The sequence below is a fragment of the Symphalangus syndactylus genome, chromosome 24, assembly GCF_028878055.3.
Source record: "Symphalangus syndactylus isolate Jambi chromosome 24, NHGRI_mSymSyn1-v2.1_pri, whole genome shotgun sequence".
NCBI lineage: Eukaryota > Metazoa > Chordata > Mammalia > Primates > Hylobatidae > Symphalangus > Symphalangus syndactylus.
In genome coordinates, this window is record NC_072446.2 from 46,466,216 (window position 1) to 46,489,084 (window position 22,869).

General features: G+C 44.4%; 2 protein-coding genes and 1 non-coding gene across 7 annotated transcripts in view; 1 reads left to right on the forward strand and 2 right to left on the reverse strand.

Annotated features, from left to right (window-relative positions):
- Positions 1-371: 371 nt before the first annotated feature.
- PCNA (proliferating cell nuclear antigen) lies at positions 372-12,666 on the reverse strand. 3 transcript variants are annotated; one of them, XM_055266756.2, is made up of 7 exons: positions 12,409-12,666; positions 4,701-5,036; positions 3,893-3,990; positions 3,736-3,803; positions 2,594-2,788; positions 859-982; positions 372-776 (listed from the first exon to the last, which is right to left on the reverse strand). In XM_055266756.2, exons 2-7 carry the CDS (start codon positions 4,919-4,921, stop codon positions 697-699), a joined length of 786 nt encoding a protein of 261 aa, XP_055122731.1. In that variant the 5' UTR covers positions 4,922-5,036; positions 12,409-12,666; the 3' UTR covers positions 372-696. The 3 variants fall into 3 exon arrangements, with proteins under 3 accessions (XP_055122731.1, XP_063489592.1, XP_063489593.1); XM_063633522.1 differs by having other exon boundaries at positions 4,701-5,380; positions 12,409-12,546; XM_063633523.1 differs by having other exon boundaries at positions 4,701-5,435; positions 12,409-12,498.
- On the reverse strand, positions 6,968-7,090 carry LOC129474947 (small nucleolar RNA SNORA26). The gene has a single exon (XR_008654691.1). It is a non-coding gene; the product is annotated as a small nucleolar RNA SNORA26 (small nucleolar RNA).
- The window catches only part of CDS2 (CDP-diacylglycerol synthase 2), a 61,443-nt gene continuing 51,206 nt past the window's right edge, over positions 12,633-22,869 (forward strand). Inside the window, exon 1 of one of the 3 annotated variants that reach the window (XM_055266751.2) lies at positions 12,633-13,053. In XM_055266751.2, the coding sequence (XP_055122726.1) occupies positions 12,997-13,053 (57 nt within the window). In that variant the 5' untranslated portion in view covers positions 12,633-12,996. Of the gene's footprint in view, positions 13,182-22,869 lie in introns of all 3 variants that reach the window. The other 2 variants (XM_063633514.1, XM_063633513.1) reach the window with 2 other exon arrangements.

The window sequence follows — 22,869 nt, forward strand, 5'->3', positions numbered from 1 at the left end:
AGATCTACTGAAACATCCAAGACTCTTGTAAGATTCCCCAGGCTAAAAAGAAACACTGCATTAACATCTTATAAAGCCCACACGACTTTGGGTACATTAAGCTTCTGAAGAGTATTAATTTTTGCCAAGTAAAATGAAATACACAGGATTTGTACTACTCTCTGGCTTGTTCCTTGATATCAAATTGGAATAACAAGTTTGACAAGTGAATCCCCTAAAATATCTAGTAACCTACTGTATTTGAAATCCTTTTGATCTCCATCAGGCCGCTCTAAACTGAAAAACCATTTACACGAAAGGGTAGCTGTAGCTGGGAATTCAGTAAGATACTTCCAACAGTCCTGGTCAAAATGAAGACACTGCCCCTGATGTTTGAAATTCAAGTAACTTTATTTAAATTCAAAAACAATTCTTAAAACTGCATTTAGAGTCCAGACCCTTTTGTGTTATAAAAATCACAAGTATTTCTAAGAGACAAAAATACTTCTAGGTTAACTAGACCAGATCTGACTTTGGACTTTATTCTTTAAACAAATTGCAGAGAATAGAGAAAAAAATAGGTTATTTACAGAAGACAATATCTACATATGTACTTAGAGGTACAAATTTGGTGACAGAAAAGACTTCAGTATATGCTGGCATCTTAGAAGCAGTTCTCAAAGAGCTTAGTTTTATTTTCTTGAATTTTAAGAATGCCTAAGATCCTTCTTCATCCTCGATCTTGGGAGCCAAGTAGTATTTTAAGTGTCCCATATCAGCAATTTTATACTCTACAACTGAAAGACAGGAAGATGGTTAATTACTGAGGAGTATCACATATGACTACCTACAAAACAAGCTTCAAATTTATTATCTTACCAAGGGGTACATCTGCAGACATACTGAGTGTCACCGTTGAAGACAGTGGAGTGGCTTTTGTAAAGAAGTTCAGGTACCTCAGTGCAAAAGTTAGTTGAACTGGTTCATTCATCTCTATGGTAACCTACAAAACAAAAGATTCATCATTGAAAAACATCAAGAAAGTTGCAATCTATTAGCTCATTATATATTTATAAAAATCCACAAACACTTTTATTGGTCACTTTGGAGGGAGCTATGAAAATTTTGAAGACTGATACATAAAGCAAGACTCGAGTATCTAGCTTGTCTTTCCTATAGCTATAATTCAGATAACCAAATTATATAATACGGGAAAGCTTTCTTTTGTGGAAGCTTTTCTAATAAGCAGCCAATAAGTGAATAAAACGTATTAATTTCATCTCTGCAAACTCTAATTAATGACTTAATGGATCTAGACAATGACTATTATAGCTAACATTGCAAAGACATCCAGACACCCTGTGCCTCCTACTAGAGGCACACACCACCACCTATAAAGTATTCTTGCTCTCTCACCCCCGAAACAAAACACCCTGAATATGATCAAGGCTCTAGGGCTATAGCTACCCGTCTGTAGGACACACAGGGTAGAGGAATTTATGTATACAAAGGAATGCAATCAGCAAAATCCAAACTCTGGAAAACTTAACAAAGAATCAGCTCCTAGACTTTATTAATTTAAAAAAAACCTTTCAAATGAATTTTACCTTTATTTAAACTAAATGTTGACTACCCATTCAAGGGACAAGAGAGCAATATATTGTATTTATTGTAAGCTTATAATATGCCAGACACAGCATATGCTAAGCTCTTTAATGCTACCATATTTAATCCTAACAAGCTTAAGAGGTTAGGACCTTTGTCCTTGACTTAAAAAGTTTTAATTTATGCTCAGGTTAGCGAGTTTTTTTTGTTTGTTTAAGATGGAATTTTGCTCTGTCACCCAGGCTGGAGGGGAGTGGCATGATCTGGGCTCACTGCAACCTCCGCCCCCTCGGTTCAAGTCATTCTCCCGTCTCAGCATTCCAAGTGGCTGGGATTACAGGTGTGCACTACCACGCCTGGCTAATTTTTATATTTTTAGTAGAGATGGGGTTTGCCATGTTCTATTTTGGTTAAACAAGGGCTCTCTAGGTACTCTCAAAGTTGCATGGAGTCTGCTTTCTAGCCTTAGTGAGAAGTCTGCTTCCTGTTTAACCTTTGATTCCTACAGCCTGTGACTTTGGCTAAATTGTCACTTAAGGTTGCTCAGCCTGCTTCTCCACCTTTAAAATGGGCGACCAATTGGACCCACAACATGTAAGCTAATATTAGGATTACAAAAGCGCCCCTAACAGGTAGACTTTTACTCCTAACCATATCCTTCTATTGAGTTGCTGTCCTGTGCTCAATTATTTGGTAATAGAGTAAATATCTCCAGAAAGCTAAAGGTTAGACGCCTAACTTCCCAATCCTGTCCTTAAGAGCCGGTGTGGGCTTGATCCATAAACCATTGTTCTGTAGTATGTACATGTGCTGAATTTGTATTCCCTTCTTGCAAATATAATTCTAAATTGGATGACACTTATAAATCAGCTGCAGATTTCAACAGTATGTCAATTTTCAGAAATTACTCGGGATCCAATTCTGTCTACTTTTAATTTTAGCAATTAACCTAATAAGCAGTATTACAATTCTCTTCAAACTATTTTCTTTTTACTTAAAAACTACTTACAGCTTCCTCCTCTTTATCGACATTACTTGTCTGTGACAATTTAATGTTTCCATTTCCAAGTTCTCCACTTGCAGAAAATTTCACTCCGTCTTTTGCACAGGAAATTACAACAGCATCTCCAATATGGCTGAGATCCCGGCATATACGTGCAAATTCACCAGAAGGCATCTTTACTACACAGCTGTACTCTTGTTCCTATTAAGAACAAAAATTTTCCAAAAGTTAATTGTTAGAAACTTAATGATTTGGCACCCTCACTTTCTTAAAAGGCAACATCTAAACAACTCAGAATCAATATTTTCTGATTACTTTAAAATATGACTTGTGTGATTTCTTAACAAACTCCACTCAAAAAAAGAAATGGCTATTAAATGCACTATCCAGGGAACAAAAGCCTCCTCCTCATCATCCTCCAGGGATAAAGTAAGAGAACATTAGAGTATGGCACAGAAATGATGATGGCGCAAGCAGGCCTAACTACTTTCTAAAAGAAAACAAGAGAATATGATATTAGGCATTTTCAACATTCAAGTATTTCGTCTCTCCCTTGGTGTTTATAAACCTAACCTGGATAAATTTCTTCCAAGATAGCTTTAAAATCCACTTAATAAAAACCAAGCATTCTGGAAGGAAACAAATTTTAAAAGAGGTTTATGGAAGTTAATGCAAATAGACAACTGGCAGTAAACAATAAATTTAACCTGTGAGTTTTAGACTTGTGGTAAACAATAACTATCCAAATACTAAAATCTCTTTGAAACAAGCACCAGTAGATATATTTCTAGAAAGTTGTTATGAAGTAGGCTTAAATTATATTAACATATCTTGACGGACGAGGGTCACTTGAGGCCAGGAGTTCCAGACCAGCCTGGGCAAGACTGCCTCCACACCCACACACAAAAATGAAAAAATTAGCCAGGTGTTGTGGGACAGGCCTGTAGTCCTTCCTAGCCACTTAGGAGACTAAGGCAGGAGGATTGCTTGAGCCCAGGAGTCCCAGGTTAGAGAGAGCTATATGGCACTACTGCACTCCAGCCTGGGCAACAGAGCCAAGACCCTGTCTGTAAAAATAAACAAACATTCTAGGACAAACCTATCGTGCCTGTGTACAGCACTCTCTACGATGAGAAACTGATACTCACTGGAATTCCAAGTTGTTCAACATCTAAATCCATCAACTTCATTTCATAGTCTGAAACTTTCTCCTGGTCTACCAAAAGAAAGCAAATGCTGTTGAGAAATACTGACAGAGTTTTGATTTTCTGTAGCTTTATAACTCAGTAAAAAGGTACGACTTACTTGGTGCTTCAAATACTAGCGCCAAAGTATCCGCATTATCTTCGGCCCTTAGTGTAATGATATCTTCATTGCCGGCGCATTTTAGTATTTTGGACATACTAGAAGACAGGAGACACATGGTTTAAAATCAACACCATCTGCTGAAGGTCTGTATTTCTAATGCAGTTAGAAGGGGTTACCACTCTCACCCATCAGGCCGTCTCAGAAGTGGTGGAGGGTAAACGTACTGCTGGAGGATGCGAATATTAATGCAGACGTTTTGGGATGCATCTGGCAGTATTTATACTAAAATACCACCAGCAGTCTCCCTTCTGGATAGAAACAATCTCCTGCCACTAAGTAGGATGATAGACTGACACATTTCTCGCAAGGGCATTATAAAGCATTTAAAATCAACTGCGACTGAGCCGGGAGGATCGCTTGAGCCCAGAAGTGGAGACCAGCCCAGACAACACACCGAGAGCGTCTCAGAAACAAAAGAGCCACAACTAAAGCGTCCGTTCAAGGCCAACGGGACTTAGTGAGCAAAGAGCCCTGGAGCAGTGTTCCTGGCACTGCGGAAAAACCCTTGATTTTCCCGCCACCACCCGCTTTGTGACTTTGGCGCGAAAAAGCAGGTTCGCGCAGCAGCCAGCGCGGGCTTTTCCGAACCGCGCGCTCAGCTGGACCCCACCCCCCTGCGTGGGAGGCCAATAAGAAGACGCGGATGGCCCATGCCAGCCAATGAGGGGTAGGCTCGAAAGCGCTCCCGCCAAGCACCGGAGGTGCGGGTGGGCCGGGGCCGGCTTCCCGGCGCCGCGAGGCTTACCTGGTGAGGTTCACGCCCATGGCCAGGTTGCGGTCGCAGCGGTAGGTGTCGAAGCCCTCAGACCGCAGGGTGAGCTGCACCAAGGAGACGTGGGACGAGTCCATGCTCTGCAGGTTTACGCCGCTGGAGCTAATGTCCCAGCAGGCCTCGTTGATGAGGTCTTTGAGTGCCTCCAACACCTTCTTCAGGATGGAGCCCTGGACCAGGCGCGCCTCGAACATGGTGGTGGAGTGGCAACAACGCGGCTACAGGCAGGCAGGAAGGAGGAAAGTCTAGCCGGTTTCGGCTTCAGGAGCCTCAGAGCGAGCGGGAGACGTCGCGACGAGAGACCGAGACCTAGAAAGACGACGACCGCTCCGCTACGCCTGCAACCGTTTAATGCCGCCGCGTCCGCAAGCGCGCGCTCCCACCCTGCGCCGCGTTGCAACGTCACCACGCTGTCCGGCCCACGGCCTGGGCGGAGAAGACTTTAGGGCCAATCGTGTCCATGCTCCCCGCGAGGCCCGCCCCCTAGAGCATACATTGGAGGAAGCGGGCGCAGGGCGGGGCAGCGTCACGCAGGTCTCCCCGCCTCTTTGACTCCTGAACCTGGCCGCTGAACAAGTCCCGGCACATGTGGAGATCAAGCGCCGGCTCCGGTTCGTCAAGCTCCAGCTTTATGGTGCCTCCTCAGCCTCCCACTACGTGGGTAGAAAGTTTCCAGCCACGAAAGTGAAAGTGAGATGCAAATCAAGCCTACCGGGAGGAAAAGCCTCCTTGCAGCCTGAAGAGTACAGCTGCTGTAAATATGCACTTTGTTTTTCAATTACAGAATTGATGCGCTCTTAAGTGTCACACGATAAAGAGGTGAATTGTTATGTTAAACTTAGCTCCCTATCATCCTCTTAACATTCTCCCGCCAGCTCTTATAATCACTCAATCGTTCATTGTATAAAGCTTTTAAAGCTTTTTTAAAAGTTCGAATACACTTTTTTTCAAAAATTCACTCATTCCGTAAACACTTGTAAAAGTACTTAATAAAGTCCATTTAATTTTATGCCACGTACATCTTTTCTGTATCAGTACCTCTTTAAAAGAGCATCACGTATATATAACATAATTTATCAATCTCCTGTTGTTAACTACAAACATCTTTGAGCACTTAGGCAATTTTGGTGATATCAACTCCTTGAAGTAATACGACTGAGTCAAAGAGCGTACACATTTAATTTTTTTTCTTTTCTTTTTTTTTTCTTTTTGAGATGGAGTCCTGCTCTGTCATCCAGGCTGGAGTGCAATGGCGCGATCTCGGCTCACTGCAACTTCCGCCTCCCAGGTTCAAGTGATTATCCTGACTCAGCCTCCCGAGTAGCTGGGATTACAGGCGCCTATCACCACGCCCGGCTAATTTTTGTATTATTATTTTTTTAGTAGAGGCAGGGTTTCACCATGTTGGCCAGGCTGGTCTCGAACTCCCGACCTCAGGTGATCCACCTGCCTCAGCCTCCCAAAGTGCTGGGATTACAGGCATGAGCCACCGTGCCCGCCTAAATTTTTGATAAATGTTACTAAATTAATCTCTAAAAGTTTGCAATTTACATTCTAGCTAAGACTGTGTATGAACATGCTCATTTCTCTTTATTTTCCTAACTATAGATATTAGCAATCTTGTTTTTAAATCATTGCTCGTCTGTGTCAAAAATTCAATTTTTTTGTTTTTTTGAGATGGAGTCTTGCTCTGTCGCCCAGGCTGGAGTGCAGTGGCGCTATCTCGGCTCACTGCAAGCTCCGCCTCCCAGGTTCAAGCAATTCTCCGGCCTCAGCCTCCCAAGTAGCTGGGATTACAGGTGCCCACCACCACACCCGGCTAATTTTTACATTTTTAGTAGAGACGGGGTTTCACCATGTTGGCCAGGCTGGTCTCGAACACCTGACCTGAGGTGATCCACCTGCCTCGGCCTCCCAAAGTGCTGGGATTACAGGCGTCAGCCACTGCGCCCAGCCAGAAATTTTCAATTGTTACAGGATGGACAGGATTCGTTGTTTCTCTCTTGCCTTCTTTACACCACTTCTCTTTAGTTACTTTTAATATCTTGGTCAGCAGAATTCTTTAGTTTTTCTACCATGTATCTAGGTATGGATTTAGTTTTATTTATCTTGTTGGTTGAACTGAAGATTCATTTCAAGTCTGACATATTCTCAATCATTATGGCTTCAAATATCTCCTCTTCTTAGTCTATTCTTTATCTCTGGAATGCCTTTCTTTCCTTTTTTTTTTTTTCTAGTTCAGCTGTGACTCCAGACAAGGTTCTAAGAGGAGTTTCACAGTCTCTTCCCTGGATTTTGTGGGGACTTAACTTTACCCTTCTGTATCAGCCTCTTAAAGCACTGGGTCAGCCTTAAAAGGGAACAGGAAAGGGCATTTCTATTATAAGATGCCTTCAATTGTAATATGTACCATTATTTTATGTAGCACAAGCAAGAAAACTGTCAAACTATTTTTTTTATTATTTTTTAGAGAGGGGGGTCTCCCTTGACACCCAGGCTGGACCACAGTGGCAAGATGACTGCTCACTGCCACCTCCAACTTCTAGGCTCAAGGGATCCTCTTGCCATAGTCTCCCAAATAGCTGGGACTACAGGGGTGCACCACTGTACCTGGCTAATTTTTAAATGTTTTTGTAGAGAGAAGGTCCCACTATGTCCCTCTGGCTGGTCTCCAACTCCTGGGCTCAAGCAATCTTCCCAATCGGTCTCCCAAAGTGTGAGATTACAGGCATGAGCCACTGTGCCCAGCCTCAAACTGTTATATAATGCTTTATCACTTACAATTTTTTTTTTTTTTTTTTTTTTTGAGACAGAGTCTCACTCTATCGCCCAGGCTGGAGTGCAGTGGTGCGATCTTGGCTAACCACAATCTCTGCCTCCTGGGTTCAAGCAATTCGCATGCCTCAGCCTCCTGAATAGCTAGGATTACAGGCATGCGCCATCGCACCTGCCTAATTTTTGTATTTTTAGTAGAGACAGGGTTTCGCCATGTTGGCCAGGTTGGTCTTGAACTCCTGACCTCATGTGATCTGCCTGCCTTGGCCTCCCAAAGTGCTGGGATTACAGGCGTCAGCCACCGCGCCTGGGTCTATTTTGTTTTAAAAGAACTTTTAGACTTTAAAAACATTCTTATTATATATTACTCTTGTGCAAACATGAAAAAATTTAAGCTACATTGGTTAAGGCATTCTTACTGTTTCTCCACTCAGTTGCTGACACTGCTGTTTTTCTGTATAATATCCTACTCTGTGTTGTCAAGGGTATTGATGATGCAGTATTTTTCAATAGTGCTATTCTATTGTCTCTCGAATTTCTTGCAAGCCTCTGCTACTCATTTGTAAGTTTTGATGTTGGCACTTTCTTGCTTTATGTGTGATGGACTACCCATTTGCATACATCTCAATATCAAAACATAATGCAGCATCATCTGTTTGTGGTTATTTTCCTTTCTTGGGTCCGTTAAAATCTCAGTTCCTTTGCAAAATGTGGAATGTGTTCATTCCTCCAGTGAGGAACATTTGCTTCACTAAAAACAAATGCATATGCTCCACTACTCTGTTTCAGTTCTGTCTGCTTACATAATAACATTTTGGTTTAATGCCAAATTACATGTTATAGATTTGAAGACATTTTAAATGTCAATTAAACTCTATCCATGTGGGACCCACCATGTACATGAATCTGTTTATTTCTGCTACTACAGAAGTGATGTGCTCCTAAAAGTGTCAAATGATAAAGAGGTGTACAGTTACGTAAATTTTATGTTAAACTGAAATGAGGACATAAACATGCCTATGACTGTGGTCAGAGAAGGCCTCTCTGAGGAGGTAGCATCTTAACAGAGAAGACAGCTGTTTGGAGAGTTGGAAAAAAGCATTCTAGGCTGAGAGAATAGCATGATTATAAAGGTCAGCATACTTGGACTATATTCAGACAAGTTTGATGTAGAACTCAGACTGATGTGTCTGAAGCAAGAGTGGTGCAAGGTGAGGTTGCAGAGAGGCTGGGGTGAGCTCTTGCAGGACTTTGTAGGCTCTCTAAAAGTGCAAGGGAATGTGGTCAACAGCAGGTCTTTGATGTGATCCAATTTACATTTTAAGTGGCTACTCTAACATCTAGTAAAGGTACTATTGGATCAGTGGAAGAAAGAATGAAGTAAATTTTGATCAGATAATTGGTTAAACTATTAGAAAAGAATAAAAGCTGTAGACTTTTCTGGATGGGCGCAGTGGCTCATGCCTGTAATCGCAGAACTTTGGGAGGCTGAGGTGGGTGGATCATCTGACGTCAGGAGTTTGAGACCAGCCAGGCCAACATAGTGAAACCCCGTCTCTACTAAAAATACAAAAATTAGCTGGGCGTGGTGGTGCACATCTGTAATTCCAGATACTACGGAGGCTGACGCAGGAGAATTGCTTGAACCCGGGAGGCGGAGGTTGCAGTGAACCAAGATTGCGCCACTGTACTCCAGCCTGGGTGACAGAGCAAACCTCCATCTCAAAAAAAAAAAAAAAAGACTTTTCCTAATAATTATTCACTAAATTCTAGATAAATAATTCAAATTCAAATCTTAACCCAATAAGAAATGGAAAAATATTTTTGTAAATATTTATGAGATCTTCCTATGGGCTTCTAAACATAAGAAAAAAATCCGTAAAACTTAAAGTATAATAATAATAATAATAAATAATAAAAAAACCATAATGAATGACCATATGTTTTAAGACTTCAGTATGCCTCAAAGGATTATATTGGTTAGTATAGTTTAGGTTTCAGTGACAGAGAACTCAACTTGAATGGATTAAGAGAAATAGAAAATTTATTCATCTAAACAAAAAGCCAGAGGTATCTGGCCTCCACTGTCCAGTCCTAGTTTTAGTAAATATGTGAAGTTTGTTAGCCACATTAATAAGCAAAGAAACATAAATTCAATGGAGACAGAATTTTAACCTACCAAATTAATAAAAATCATGTTAACACCTGGTGTGTTAGGAAGGATTCAAGGAAGTAGGCACTTTAATACATTGCAAGTGGGAGTATACATTGGTATAATTTTTCTGGTGGAAACTTAGAAATGTGTATCAAAAGCCTTAGAATTTTACTTATACTTTGACACAGAAATTGAATCTCTAGGGTTTTTTCCTACAGAAGAAATCAGGGGAATTTACCAAGATCAAGCATGCTTAAGAATGTTTCTTGAGCCAGGTGCGGTGGCTGACGCCTCTAATCCCAGCACTTTGGGAGGCCCAGGTGGGTGGATCACCTGAGCTCAAGAGTTCAAAACCAGCCTGACCTAAAACCCCTGTCTCTACTAAAAATACAAAAATTAGCCGGCTGTGGTGGCAGGCGCCTGTAGTCCCAGCTACTCGGGAGGCTGAGACAGGAGAACTGCTTGAACCTGGGAGGTGGAGGTTGCAGTGAGCCGAGATCACGCCATTGCACTCCAGCCTGAGCAACAAGAGGGAAACTGTCTAAAAAATAAAAAAAAAAAGAGAGAGAGAGAGGAGAGAGAGAAAGGCTCTAAAGCTGGCCTAAAGCTCTATTAGCATGACGTCCACAGACCCCTGTTCGTCACACAGTACTGACTTCAGGAAAATACTTGATCTGAGTTCCATTAACCTGAGAGGGCTGAGTGTAATGGATGAGAAGTTTGTTCAGACCACATTTTAGGATGTTATCCATCCTAGTAATCATACTGTGCATTCTATAATTCTGACTTAAGTGCATTGGTTCTCCAAGCCCCCTTTTATTTATTTATTTATTTATTTATTTATTTATTTTTATTTTTTTTTTTGAGACGGAGTCTTGCTCTTTCGCCCAGGCTGGAGTGCAGTGGCGCGATCTCGGCTCACTGCAAGCTCCGCCTCCCGGGTTCACGCCATTCTCCTGCCTCAGCCTCTCCGAGTAGCTGGGACTACAGGCGCCCGCCACCACGCCCGGCTAATTTTTTGTATTTTTTTAGTAGAGACGGGGTTTCACCGTGGTCTCGATCTCCTGACCTCGTGATCCGCCCGCCTCGGCCTCCCAAAGTGCTGGGATTACAAGCGTGAGCCACCGCGCCCGGCTCCAAGCCCCCTTTTATTAGGCTGGATTTGAAAAGGAACAGCTGAGTTTTTAGGACTGACATGACACTCACTTAGATATGACCTTTCATAACTACGTGCCCCTAAAGGTGAAGTTCTAGACACTAACATCTCCACCTGTCTTAGAAGATCATCTTGCTCGAGTGCTGTGGCTCATGCCTGTAATCCCAGAACTTTAGGAGGCCTATGTGGGAGGATTGTTCGAGCCCAGGAGTTTAAGACTAGCCTGAGCAATAAAGTGAGACTTCACCGCTACACAAAAATTTAAAACTTAGCTGAGTGTGGTGCTGCACACCTGTAGTCCAAGCTACTTGGGAATATACTCATATAGAAATCAGGAATATATAATGCTGTTTTCAGAATTCTCACTATCTGCCCCAAAACTCACAGCTCAGGTCAAAATTATCAATAGGAAATTTTAGCCAGGTGTGGTAGCTCATGCCTGTAATCCCAGCACTTTGGGAGACCTAGGCGGGAGGATCTCTTGAACCCAGGAGTTCAAGACCAGTCTGGGCAACATAGTGAGACCCTGTCTCTAAAAAAAGGAGAAATAAATTAATTAAAATTTAAAAATTGAAAAGAAGAAAAATGTAAAATTATATTTTTTTTTAAAAAACGAAATTGCAATTCTTTTGTGTGCAAGTGTCTCATTGTGAGATTACAATATGCTGAAGTTGGGGACCCAGTGTTATATGTGTTTTACATCGCTTACAGGGCAGTGAATAGAAAGAACAGGAAACACCAAAGGCAATGCTGGAGCAACGCAAGTATTAATAAATTCAGGCAGGCAGTATAGTATGGTGGTTAGAGTGTGGGCTGGTAACAAAACTATTTGTATTCTAATTCTTACTAGGCACTTTCTAGCTGGGAGACCCTTGGCTAAGGTCCTTTTAAAAGTTTTAAATCCATCCAACAAGTACTTAAAATGGATGTGTCAAAGACATAGAGGATGCACAGTAAACAAAGTAGACAGCAGTTCTGTCCCAAAAAAGGTCTTTCCACAGTCCAGAAGACAAATTTGAAAAACTGACGAAGGGCTGGGCGCGGTGGCTCACACTTGTAATCCCAGCACTTTGGGAGGCCGAGGCGGACGGAGCACCTGAGGTCAGGAGTTCGAGACCAGCCTGACCAATATGGTGAAACCCCCGTCTCTACTGAAAACACAAAAGTTAGCCAGGCGTGGTGGCGCGCGCCTTGGAATTGTTTCAGCCCGGGAGGCAGACGTTGCAGTGAGTCGAGATCATGCCACTGCACTCCAGCCTGGGCGACAGAGCAAGACTCTGTTACCAAAAAACAAACAAACAAACCAACAAACAACAAACAAAACCGCTGAGGAAGATCTTAACTGTAAAATGCAAATCATACCCACTTCCAAGCCATGTGTGGATTAAATGAGATAAGCCAACTAAAGCGATTACTCAGCTCAGTGCCTAGTATACAATCAGTGCTCAACAAGTACTAGCGACCGCTTGGCAAAGCAACGCAGACTGAAGTGTGAAGTGTGGGTTTCATTTCTCATCATGTGATAAGTGATAAAATGCTCTTAATCAGGTCGGCTCACCTGGCCTCTCCATTCCATCTAAATAACGTCTACTTACTTGCGTAAGGGAAGAGCTCTGGTCCAGGTCAGCAACCGTTTGTCAGGCTAGAGCCTCCGGGTGGCGCTTCTCGCCCTCAGTAACCGGTTACCTACAGAACCAGAGCGCCAGCTCCGGCCATCCGTGGTTAAGCGGGAGCTCCCATTGGCTAATCGCATCCTGAGGCGCACGCCTTTTCCCGCCCCTGACGCTGCCGTCCAATGCGCGCCTCTCGACTCTTCTCCGCCCCGCCCCCGTCGCCTTGCCTCTCTGGCGTATTTGCGCCCTTCGTGGATCTTCCGGACCGCGATCGCGGCGCTGCGCGTGCGCATTCGCTCAGAGCCCTGCTGCCGGGAGAGGGAGCTCTCGGGTCGGGGCTAGGGAAGGCTGACCCCGCTCGGCCCGGGTGAAAGGGCGGCGACGGCACTGGGTGGGGCCGAGCTCCAGGGCTGGCTGCTGGGCTGCTAAGGGAATTGTGAGCCGCTCGGAGCCGCGCGCCTCCCGGGCGGGGCGGGGCAGGCCGAGGGAGTCCGTGCGTGCCCGCGCCGAGCCGCTTGCTCAGGCGGCTTAGCTATTAGCTCGCGGCGACGTCGGGCCGGTTTTTCCAGGATGACCGAGCTGAGGCAGAGGGTGGCCCATGAGCCGGATGCGCCACCCGAGGACAAGGTAGCGGCAGCGTCGGGGTGGGCGCGGCCGGGACAGCGGCGCATCCGGGAGGCCTGCGGGGGATGCACGCAGAGGGGTCGTCTTGTCCTCTGACCCTTTGTCGCAGCCGACGGCGGCCCCGGGCCCGGGTATCGCGAAGGGCCCTCGGGTGCCCGGCCCTCGCGTCGCGCGCGTCAGGGGTCGGCGGGTCGGGGTCCCGGCTCAGGGTCTGACTGGAGTGGCTCCCCCGGGGCGCAGGAAGGAGCTCGCCGGGAGTGGCGCACGGCCTCCTGCCTCGCTGGGCTGGCTGCGGGGACTCCCCTCTCCCCCAACTCCCTGAGGCCTTCCTGGAGGTGAAGATGTGCAGCGCATTCTTAGGGAGGCGGCTCCTCTGAGCTCAACTTAGGCTCTCCGTTCCCTTTTACAATGTTATTTTGGGGGGTGGGAGAATCAGGACAAGGCCATAGCATTTGCCTCCTGGGAGATGTAAATCCTTTCTTGGGGATGAAATCATCGGCTTTGAGCAGAGAGGTGTTACGCAGTGAGCCAGCCCGTCATCAGCAGGTGTTGGAGGGCGTCCTCCCGGTTGATGGGTTGTTTCCTGCACCGTGTGGGCTCTGGTGGGTAGGGGAGGAGAGTAGGAAGGAGGCCATCTTGGCGGGGACAGTGGGGGGGAGGGCGGGGGGGGTTGACGGGTCGGAGAGTGGACTCCTTTGGGTGAAGTGAAAGGTCTGTGTAGGGGAGTTAAGGAAGGTAGGGATTGGTTTTATTACTGTGGAGGTTGAATGGCAGTATAGGACTTTGTAGCAGTAGTTGTGCTTTCCGAGATAGCAGTGATCAGGAGCCCTGTATTTGGAAAACCGATCTGGCAGTGATGTGTAGAATGGACTGAGGGAGCCTCGACCAGACTGAGGGAGCCTGGACCAGAATGAGGGAGACTGGTTCACTCGGGGATTGCTCATGAGTGACCTGTAGATGTTTTCTTTGGCCCACATGTTGCCTTAAAAATCAGAAAATTTCTCCTAACAATCTAAATTTTTTGCCTGTCTTAGATAATTGGAGGGTCCACCATCACTTTGTACCTCATCAATGGTTGGCTGGAGCTGAGGATCATCTGTTCCCACCAACCCCTGTTGCCTTATACCAGGCTCACGGCTTCCCCTAATGCACCCTGTAACTTTTTGATGACTGGACGCAACGGACATTAGGGAGACACCAAGAAGGAAGAAAGCACAAGATTTGGTGACAGGATGTCAACAGAGCAGTTACACTAGGAGGAATGTTTTTGGTGAAAGATAATGAGATCATGGGTTTGTTTTTTTTTTTTTTTTTGAGACAGAGTCTCACTCTGTCACCCAGGCTGGAGTGCAGTGGCGTGATCTCGGCTCACTGCAAGCTCCGCCTCCCGGGTTCACGCCATTCTCCTGCCTCTCAGCTTCCCAAATAGCTGGGACCACAGGCGCCCGCCACCACACCCGGCTAATTTTTTTTTTTTGTATTTTTAGTAGAGACGGGGTTTCACCGTGTTAGACAGGATGGTCTCGATCTCCTGACCTCGTGATCCATCCGCCTGCCTTGGCCTCCCAAAGTGTGGGATTACAGGCGTGAGCCACCGCACCCGGCGATCATGGGTTTTTTTAAACAACTTTCGTGTTATTGCAGTTGACAGTGGACCATCCAAAGAGAACTGTTCCTCCTGATTTTTAGAACATATATTTTGGCCAGGCACAGTGCTGCACGCCTGTAATCCTAGCTTCTAGGGAGGCTGGGGCAGGAGGATCGCTTGAGCCCAGGAGTTTGAGACCTTGTCTCAAAAAACAAAAACAAAAACATATTTTGGGGAAAATTTAGGGCTGGGGCTGAGGATTTAGCAGTCGCTTGCAGAGACAAGTTACTTTGAAGTCTCTAATTTTTCATTTGGCTGTCCTGGTTCAGCCTGAAAGAAGTCTGACTCACCTCGTACTACTAGTTGGTGAGTATGCAGATGTTTGGAGGCTCTGTAGCTCTGTTCAAGGGTGAGATCATGCTTGATGTCAGTGGGACTTTGTGGACCTAGTAGGTGTGAGGAGGGAGAGAAGAAAGAAGGCATGATAGCTGGTGGGCCATGTTTTTGAAAAGCTAACTATGTACAATAATTAGAATGTCAAAAAACAACCTTGGTGTTATGAGATGCAACATAAAGATTCTACCCTCCTTCCTGGACTCGTTGGATCCATCCCCCAGAGATAAAGTGCCAGTTGAACCGTCTTACTTTCACATCCTGTACTTTAGGCAGGGAGGACGTGAGGAGCTGTCCAGCTAGAGGTGCACTTAATATCACTTATACAGTGACAGAATGCCTGGGGTCATGAGGTCCACTCGTGACATGTTGTTCCCTAAAAGACAGGTGCTATGCACTCTGTTGAAAGCCTGATGTTCATTACCGAGAAGAAGACAATCAGTTCCTCACCTCATCATTCAGAACTTCTCAATTGTCACTGAATTGTCATGTATGGGATTTTATTATTATTATTTTTTTAGACGGAGTCTCTCTCTCTCGCCCAGGCTGGAGTGCAGTGGCACGATCTCAGCTCACTGCAACCTCTGCCTCCCAGGTTCAAGCTAGTCTCCTGCCTCAGCCTCCTGAGTAGCTGGGACTATAGGCATCCGCCACCATGCTCGGCTAACTTTTTTTTTTTTGAGAGGGAGTTTCGCTCTTTTGCCCAGGCTGGAGTGCAATGGCACGATCTTGGCTCATCGCAACCTCTACCTCCCGGGTTCAAGCAATTCTCCTGCCTTAGCTGCCCGAGTAGCTGGGACTACAGGCGTGTGCTACCATGCCCGGCTAATTTTGTATTTTTAGTAGAGGCAGGGTTTTTCAATGTTGGTTAGGCTGGTCTCAAACTCCCAACCTCAGGTGATCCTCCCGCCTCAGCCTCCCAAAGTGCTGGGATTATAGGCGTGAGCCACTGTACCTGGCCTTTTTTTTTTTTTTTTTTTTTTGTATTTTCAGTAGAGATGGTGTTTCACTGTATTGGCCAGGCTGGTCTTGAACTCCTGACTTTGTGGTCTGCCTGCCTCGGCCTCCCAAAGTGCTGGGATTACAGGCGTGAGCCACCACACCCGGCCATGTTTGGGATTTTTAATAAGGGAACGTTTTAAAAACTGTGAAATCTGTTATTTGTCTTTGAATGTATATGGTAAACTTTTGTTTGTTGGTTTTTTTGTTGTTTTTGAGACAGAGTTTTGCTGTCGTTGCCCAGGCTGGAGTGCAGTGGCACAATCTCGGCTCACTGCAACCTCCGTCTCCCAGGTTCAAGCAATTCTCCTGCCTTAGCTTCCCCAGTACCTGGGATTACAGGTGCCTGCCACCATGCCCGGCTAATTTTTTTGTGTTTTAGTTGGTCTCGAACTCCTCACCTCGGGTGATCTACCCACCTTGGCCTCCCAAAATGCTGGGATTATAGGTGTGAGCCACCGCGCCCGGCCCGTAGTAAACTTTTTTTTTTTTTTTTGAGGCGGAGTCTTGCTCTGTCACCCAGGCTGCAGTGCAGTGGCTCGATCTCAGCTCACTGCAAGCTCCGCCTCCCAGGTTGACACCATTCTCCTGCCTCAGCTTCCCGAGTAGCTGGGACTACAGGCGCCCGCCACCACGCCTGGCTAATTTTTTGTATTTTTAGTAGAGACGGGGTTTCACCGTGTTAGCCAGGATGGTCTCGATCTCCTGACCTCGTGATCCACCCGCCTCGGCCTCCCAAAGTGCTGGGATTACAGGCGTGAGCCACCATGCCCAGCCTGGCTCGTGTAAACTTTTAAAAAATCCTGATTTATTCTGTTTCATAGTTTGGGAAACACCTACTTCCATGACTTTGGCTTTGCCAATATTCTTGTGTTAGAACCCAAGGAAATTAGAAATAATAAATTTTAAGGAAATGCATTATGAAGCAAGAACTTTTTAATTTCGTAGTAGAAGAATCCAGTGAACAATTTTCAAGTCAGTGCTTTAAAAGCTCTGGAATAGGCTGGGTGCGGTGGCTCACGCCTGTAATCCCAGCACTTTGGGAGGCGGAGGTGGGCAGATCACCTGAGGTCAGGAGTTCGAGACCAGCCTGACCAACGGGGTTTTAGTAGAAACCCCGTCTCTACTAAAAATACAAAATTAGCCCGGCATGGTGGTGCATGCCTGTAATCCCAGCTACTCAGGAGGCTGAGGCAGGAGAATCACTTGAACCTGGGAGGCAGAGGTTTCAATGAGCCGAGATTGCGCCATTGCACTCCATCCAGCTTGGGCAACAACAGCGAAACTCCGTCTTAAAAGAAAAGAAAAGAAAAGCTCTGGAGGCTGGGCGTGGTGGCTCACGCCTGTAATCCCCGCACTTTGGGAGGCCGAGGCGGGTGCATCACAAGGTCAGGAGATCGAGACCATCCTGTCTAACACGGTGAAACCCCATCTCTACTAAAAATACAAAAAATTAGCCGGGCATTGTGGCGGGCACCTGTAGTCCCAGCTACTCAGAAGGCTGAGGCAGGAGAATGGCGTGAACCTGGGAGGCGGAGCTTGCAGTGAGCTGAGATGGCTCCACGGCATCCAGCCTGGGCGACAGAGCAAGACTCTGTCTTAAAAAAAAAAAAAAAAGAAGCTCTAGAGTAACTTGAAAGATTCCTCAAAATGTTACCGTTGCTTAACTGCTGTGGCAAAACTGTCTTGTAAATAGAAAATCATTAGTATCAAAATAATCTGGAGAATGTTTATAAAAGTCAGAAGGTATTTTGTTATATTTAGCATCTGAGAATGGAATTTTCAAAGCCAATTGCTAATAAAGGAAATGTTCTCCTCTGGGAACTGTGCTTATAATTTTAAAGTCCCAAAGCACAATATAGTTGCCAAACTAAGAGACTTGGAGTTTAGGCTTTGGGAATGATCCTCTTCATACCCAACCATATTTTTCTGATGGAGCTTAGGAAAGCAAAGGATGAGATGTGGTCTGAAAGATTGGCATCTTAAAATTTATGATTGAGTTGGCATTTCAGGAGATTTTGTTTTGGAAGTTAGCATATAGGTTCTGGGGTTTTTCTGCTTTACTTAATTGCCGAAGTGCTATTTAAATTAGAGCTTTACTTATTTCAAGACTTCCTTTCTAGATAGATGAAACCCATATGGAGAGGAAATAGTGACATCATTTAGAAAGGGGAGTTTAAATTTTAACTGAAGGTAGTGTGTAAGAGCAGGGGCTTGAGTTGGTTACATCTACCTTGAGCCTGGGCTCCGCCACATAGAGGCTGTGTAACTTTGAGCAGATCACGGAAGTTGTGGCAGCCTCAGTTTGTCCATCATTAAAATGGGAGTCATAAAATTGTATGTGCTTCACAGGATATTCATGTGGATTAAACGTATGTATGGGCTGACAGCAGAGCTTGTCACATCATAATATGTTAGCTATGTTACTACTGATTAAAATAGATTTTTATAGAAAAAACTTTAATATTCATCTTACACTCTTGAAGGGTGATTAAATCTTCAAGTTATATATATTTGTAGAACCTATTCATATTCATTACCTTTTAAGGAAAGTTTTATAGAAAGGACTTAGCCTTCTATGACCTATCTTTTCGGTTTATTTTCAATTTTAATTTTTTTTTTTTTTTGAGATGGAGTCTCACTCTGCCGCCCAGGCTAGAGTGCAACGACGTGATCTTGGCTCACTGCAGCCTCTGCCTCCTGGGTTCAAGCAATTCTCCCATCTCAGCCTCCCGAGTACCTGAGATTACAGGCACATACCTCCATGCCCAACTAATTTTTGTATTTTTAGTAGAGACAAGGTTTCACCATGTTGATTGGGCTGGTCTCGAACTCCTGACCTCAGGTGATCCACCCGCCTCTGCCTCCCAAAGTGCTGGGATTACAGGCGTGAGCCACCGCGCCTGGCCTCTTTTCGGTTTATTTTCTTAGGGAATTTTTCAGTACTCCGAATCACAAGCTTTAACTGTAGAAGGACCACTGAACATTGTTGTATGCAATTATCTTCTTTTATAATTAAAAATGGTTTTCAATAGACTTTGAGATTGAACTACTCAAATAAAATATTAAAGAACTATAACTACTTCAGGTATAAGAGAAATGCTTAATTTTTTTCAAGAAAATTTTTTTATGTTGAGAAATAATTTGGGAATTAGAAAAATCAGTAAACCTTAACTATGATTCCCAGGCTTAACAGGGAGAGGAGGTGAAAGATTGTTTTGTCATATAACCCATTATTTTATGTTTCTTATTTTTGTTGCACAAACAGTATGATTTTATTTAAAAAACTCAATTACTGCATGATTTTTGACTATTTAAAATTAGTTTTTCCAAAATCTATTTTTAAAAAGTGTTTTGTGTTTGCCCAAGTTAACATGGTATTTCATTAGAAGAATTTTTATTGGCCGGGCGCTGTGGCTCACGCCTGTAATGCCAGCACTTTGGGAGGCTGAGGCGGACAGATCACGACGTCAGGAGATCAAGACCATCCTGGCTAACCTGGCAAAACCCCTTCTCTACTAAAAATACAAAAAAAAAAAAATTAGCTGGGTGTGGTGGCGCCCGTAGTCCCAGCTACTCAGGAGGCCGAGGCAGGAGAATGGCGTGAACCCGGGAGGCGGAGCTTGCGGTGAGCCGAGAGCATACCACTGCACTCCAGCCTGGAGGACAGAGCGAGACTTCATCTCAAAAAAAAAAAAAATTTTTTTTATCATGTTTTAAAAAATGTTAAATTGCTCTCCTTGGATGTTAGGACTAGAAGGGACTTTAAAGGTGTTTTTTATTTTTAGGGACAGGGTCTCACCTTGTTGCCCAGGCTGGAGTGTAGTGGCACAGTCATAGCTCACTACAGCTTTAAACTCCTGAGCTCAAGCCATCCTCCTACCTCTGTCTCCTGAGTAGCTCAGGACTACAGGCCCGAGCCATGGCACACGGCTTGAGGTAGTTATTTTATAGAAGAGGTTGCCACAGCTCAGAGAGTTTAAGTTATTATATCAAGATGACATAGTTGGTTAGATACAGAATGGTTCGTGTTATGAAGGTCTATTTATTTATTTTTTGAGACGAAGTTTCACTCTTGTTGGCCCAGGCTGGAGTGTAATGGTATAATCTCAGCTCACCACAACCTCTGCCTCCTGGGTTCAAGCAGTTCTCCTGCCTCAGCCTCCTGAGTAACGGGGATTATGGGCATGCCACCACGCCCAGCTAATTTTGTATTTTTAGTAGAGATGGGGTTTCTCCATGTTGGTCAGGCTGGTCTCGAACTCCTGACCTCAGGTGATACTCCCGCCTCGGCCTCCCAAAGTGCTGGGATTACAGGCGTGAGCCACTGCGCCTGGCCTATGAAGGTCTTCTAATTCCCAGTTGTTGTTTTTTATTTTTTTCTCATATAATTAATTTGCAGACTTCAAAAGCTTCTATATTGATTAACATTGATAGATATGATACCCAAATATTACCTGTTTTTTTCTTATTTGGCTACAAAGTCAAAAAAAATTATATAAATCTTTCAAAATATTAAATGTTAAAAAGGTCTCAGAGTAAATGTAGAGACTCTGTGCAGAAAAAGATATATTTTTTTTTTGTAGAGAAAGTTGATTAGTTTCAGTTTTCCTGGTTATCAGATGACTGTGATTTAGACATTTTTAAGCACTTTCCTGGGAGTGGCCGCTCTGGTATCCTTGAAAGGCACTCCCAGCGCAGTGCTTGAAGACCACAAGGCGCCTCACCCAGGCAGCGGATGAGGCTGCTTGGAAGAAATGCTTTCCAGTTAATGACTGTTAGCATGAGAACCATTTGTTCTAGTAATAAGCAGTCATTCAGTATTCAACACTTCTCTTTAGAACATTCACTGACTCTAGGGTCTGCTATGGACAGTGTCTGTATTTCTGAGAGGGGCTGGTATTATCAGTGTTCATAAGGATAGTGTTCAGAATTCTATGCCCGTTCTGACTCCACATAATCAATTTTTTTCCCTACTGATTTAAAGAAATAATACAATCTTTTTTAAATCAATAATATTTAAGAGTTTTATTTTTATTTATTTATTTATTTTTTGAGATGGAGTTTCTCACTCGTTTCCCAGGCTGGAGTCCAATGGCGTGCTCTCAGCTCACTGCAACCTCTGCCTCCCGAGTTCAAGTGATTCTCCTGCCTCAGCCTCCCAAGTAGCTGGGATTACAGGCACCCACCATCACGCCCAGCTAATTTTTATATTTTTAGTAGAGACGGGGTTTCACCATGTTGGCCAGGCTGGTCTCAAATTCCTGACTTCAGGTGATCTGCTTGCCTTGGCCTTCTAAAGTGCTGGGATTACAGGCGTGAGCCACGGTACCCAGCTTACTGCATATTTAAATTGGTAAGGTAGGAAATGATCATGAGAGTCTAACAGCTGATGGATATGGGAACATAATACTTGATAAAATCATTCAGAATATGTTTGATAAACAAGAAGGTTGTATAAAACCTGCACTGTCCTACTAATGTAAAGCATTTCCCCTCCCTCACTTTACTCTCAACCTTACAACTGCCAGAAATTATATAATCTTAAATATATTTGAGAAACTCTTTTTAAAATGAATCTTGTAACTAATTTCTTTTTTGAATTTATATATATAAATATATATATTTATTTTATAACAGAGACAGGGTCTTAAAATGTTGTCCATTGAACTCCTGGGTTCAAAGCGATCTTCTCGCCTCGGCCTCTCAAAGGGCTGGTACAGCGTGAGCCACCGTGCCCGGCCATTGTAACTAATTTCACAGGGCAGATAATCATCCTTTAAACTGTTTAAAAAGATTTGAGTGTTACTATTTCTGGTTTTCACACTTTTCCATCTTTTCTAGGATCCATGTAGGTGGAGGACATTCCTCTCCACATTTTGTTAACCTACATTCTATGTTGTTAAGGTCTCCCAGGCCTTCTGAACTGGCACTAGAGGCTGTTGGGGGTGAAAAAGTACAGCTGTTTGTGTATCATACTGCTTCTGGTTCAGAAAAGAGATGGACACTGACTCTTCACTATTAATTTTGCCAAAGTCTCCTTGAAAGAATGCTAATTCGTTCCTGGCATTGGGCAGGGTTCCTGCCTTCCAAGTCTTGTCACGTGGTGGTTACTTGGCTGGGGTAACAGTGAGGCACCCCCTCCCCACCCCCATGCATGGTCCCCACCAGGCAGCTTCCTTCGTATGCCAGTCACTGATATTTGTTCTCATGTTGTTTGCCCCAACAGGGATGGCACTGAGCCCACTAAGTTGACTGACCTTTTGGAGAAAGTTAAACTTTATGATGTTATTTTGAGTAGGCAGTGTGTGGTTTAGAATTTGTAGGGAGCAAAGGATACTCTGTGAAGGTTTCCTTTCTGCCACCTGCCTCTCCCCAGGGACAGCCTCATGCCACACTGTGGTTCTCAGGAGCACTGCTGTCTGTGTGAAAGGACCTGACCTGTCCTACCAAAGTCAGACATCTTTTTGATTTGTTGTCTTTGGCAGAAGCTCCTTTGTATTAAGGTCACCATAGGGCCAGCTTGGGGCTTCTCTGTAAAGACTTTGCTGAGGTTTTGAGAGTTCCTGGGAGTTGGGATTTACGGGCAACACTTTCTGTCCCTGGGTCTCTGATGTGGAGAAGATGTCTGCCATTGAAACCGAATCCCTGAGTGGGCAACTCTCAGAGCCGTATATCCACAGTCCATGCCGGGCTAGTCCTGTGGTTTCAGTGGTCTACAGGACATTCCTAGGTGCATGCCCTTCAGTCCACGCAAACTGATTTTGTCTCAAATCTGAATTCTCTCATTCTACTCTTACCACCCTCCTTCAGTTTCTTTCTTCTGTGATAAAATCACA

Excerpts from the sequence above, each read along its gene's own strand:
- PCNA (XM_055266756.2), bottom strand. The coding sequence starts at position 4,921 with ATGTTCGAGGCGCGCCTGGTCCAGGGCTCCATCCTGAAGAAGGTGTTG. Across the intron at positions 3,804-3,892 it reads GCTAGTATTTGAAGCACCAA|ACCAGGAGAAAGTTTCAGAC; the intron begins GTAAGTCGTACC and ends TTCTTTTGGTAG. Across the intron at positions 983-2,593 it reads TCGATAAAGAGGAGGAAGCT|GTTACCATAGAGATGAATGA; the intron begins GTAAGTAGTTTT and ends TTTGTTTTGTAG.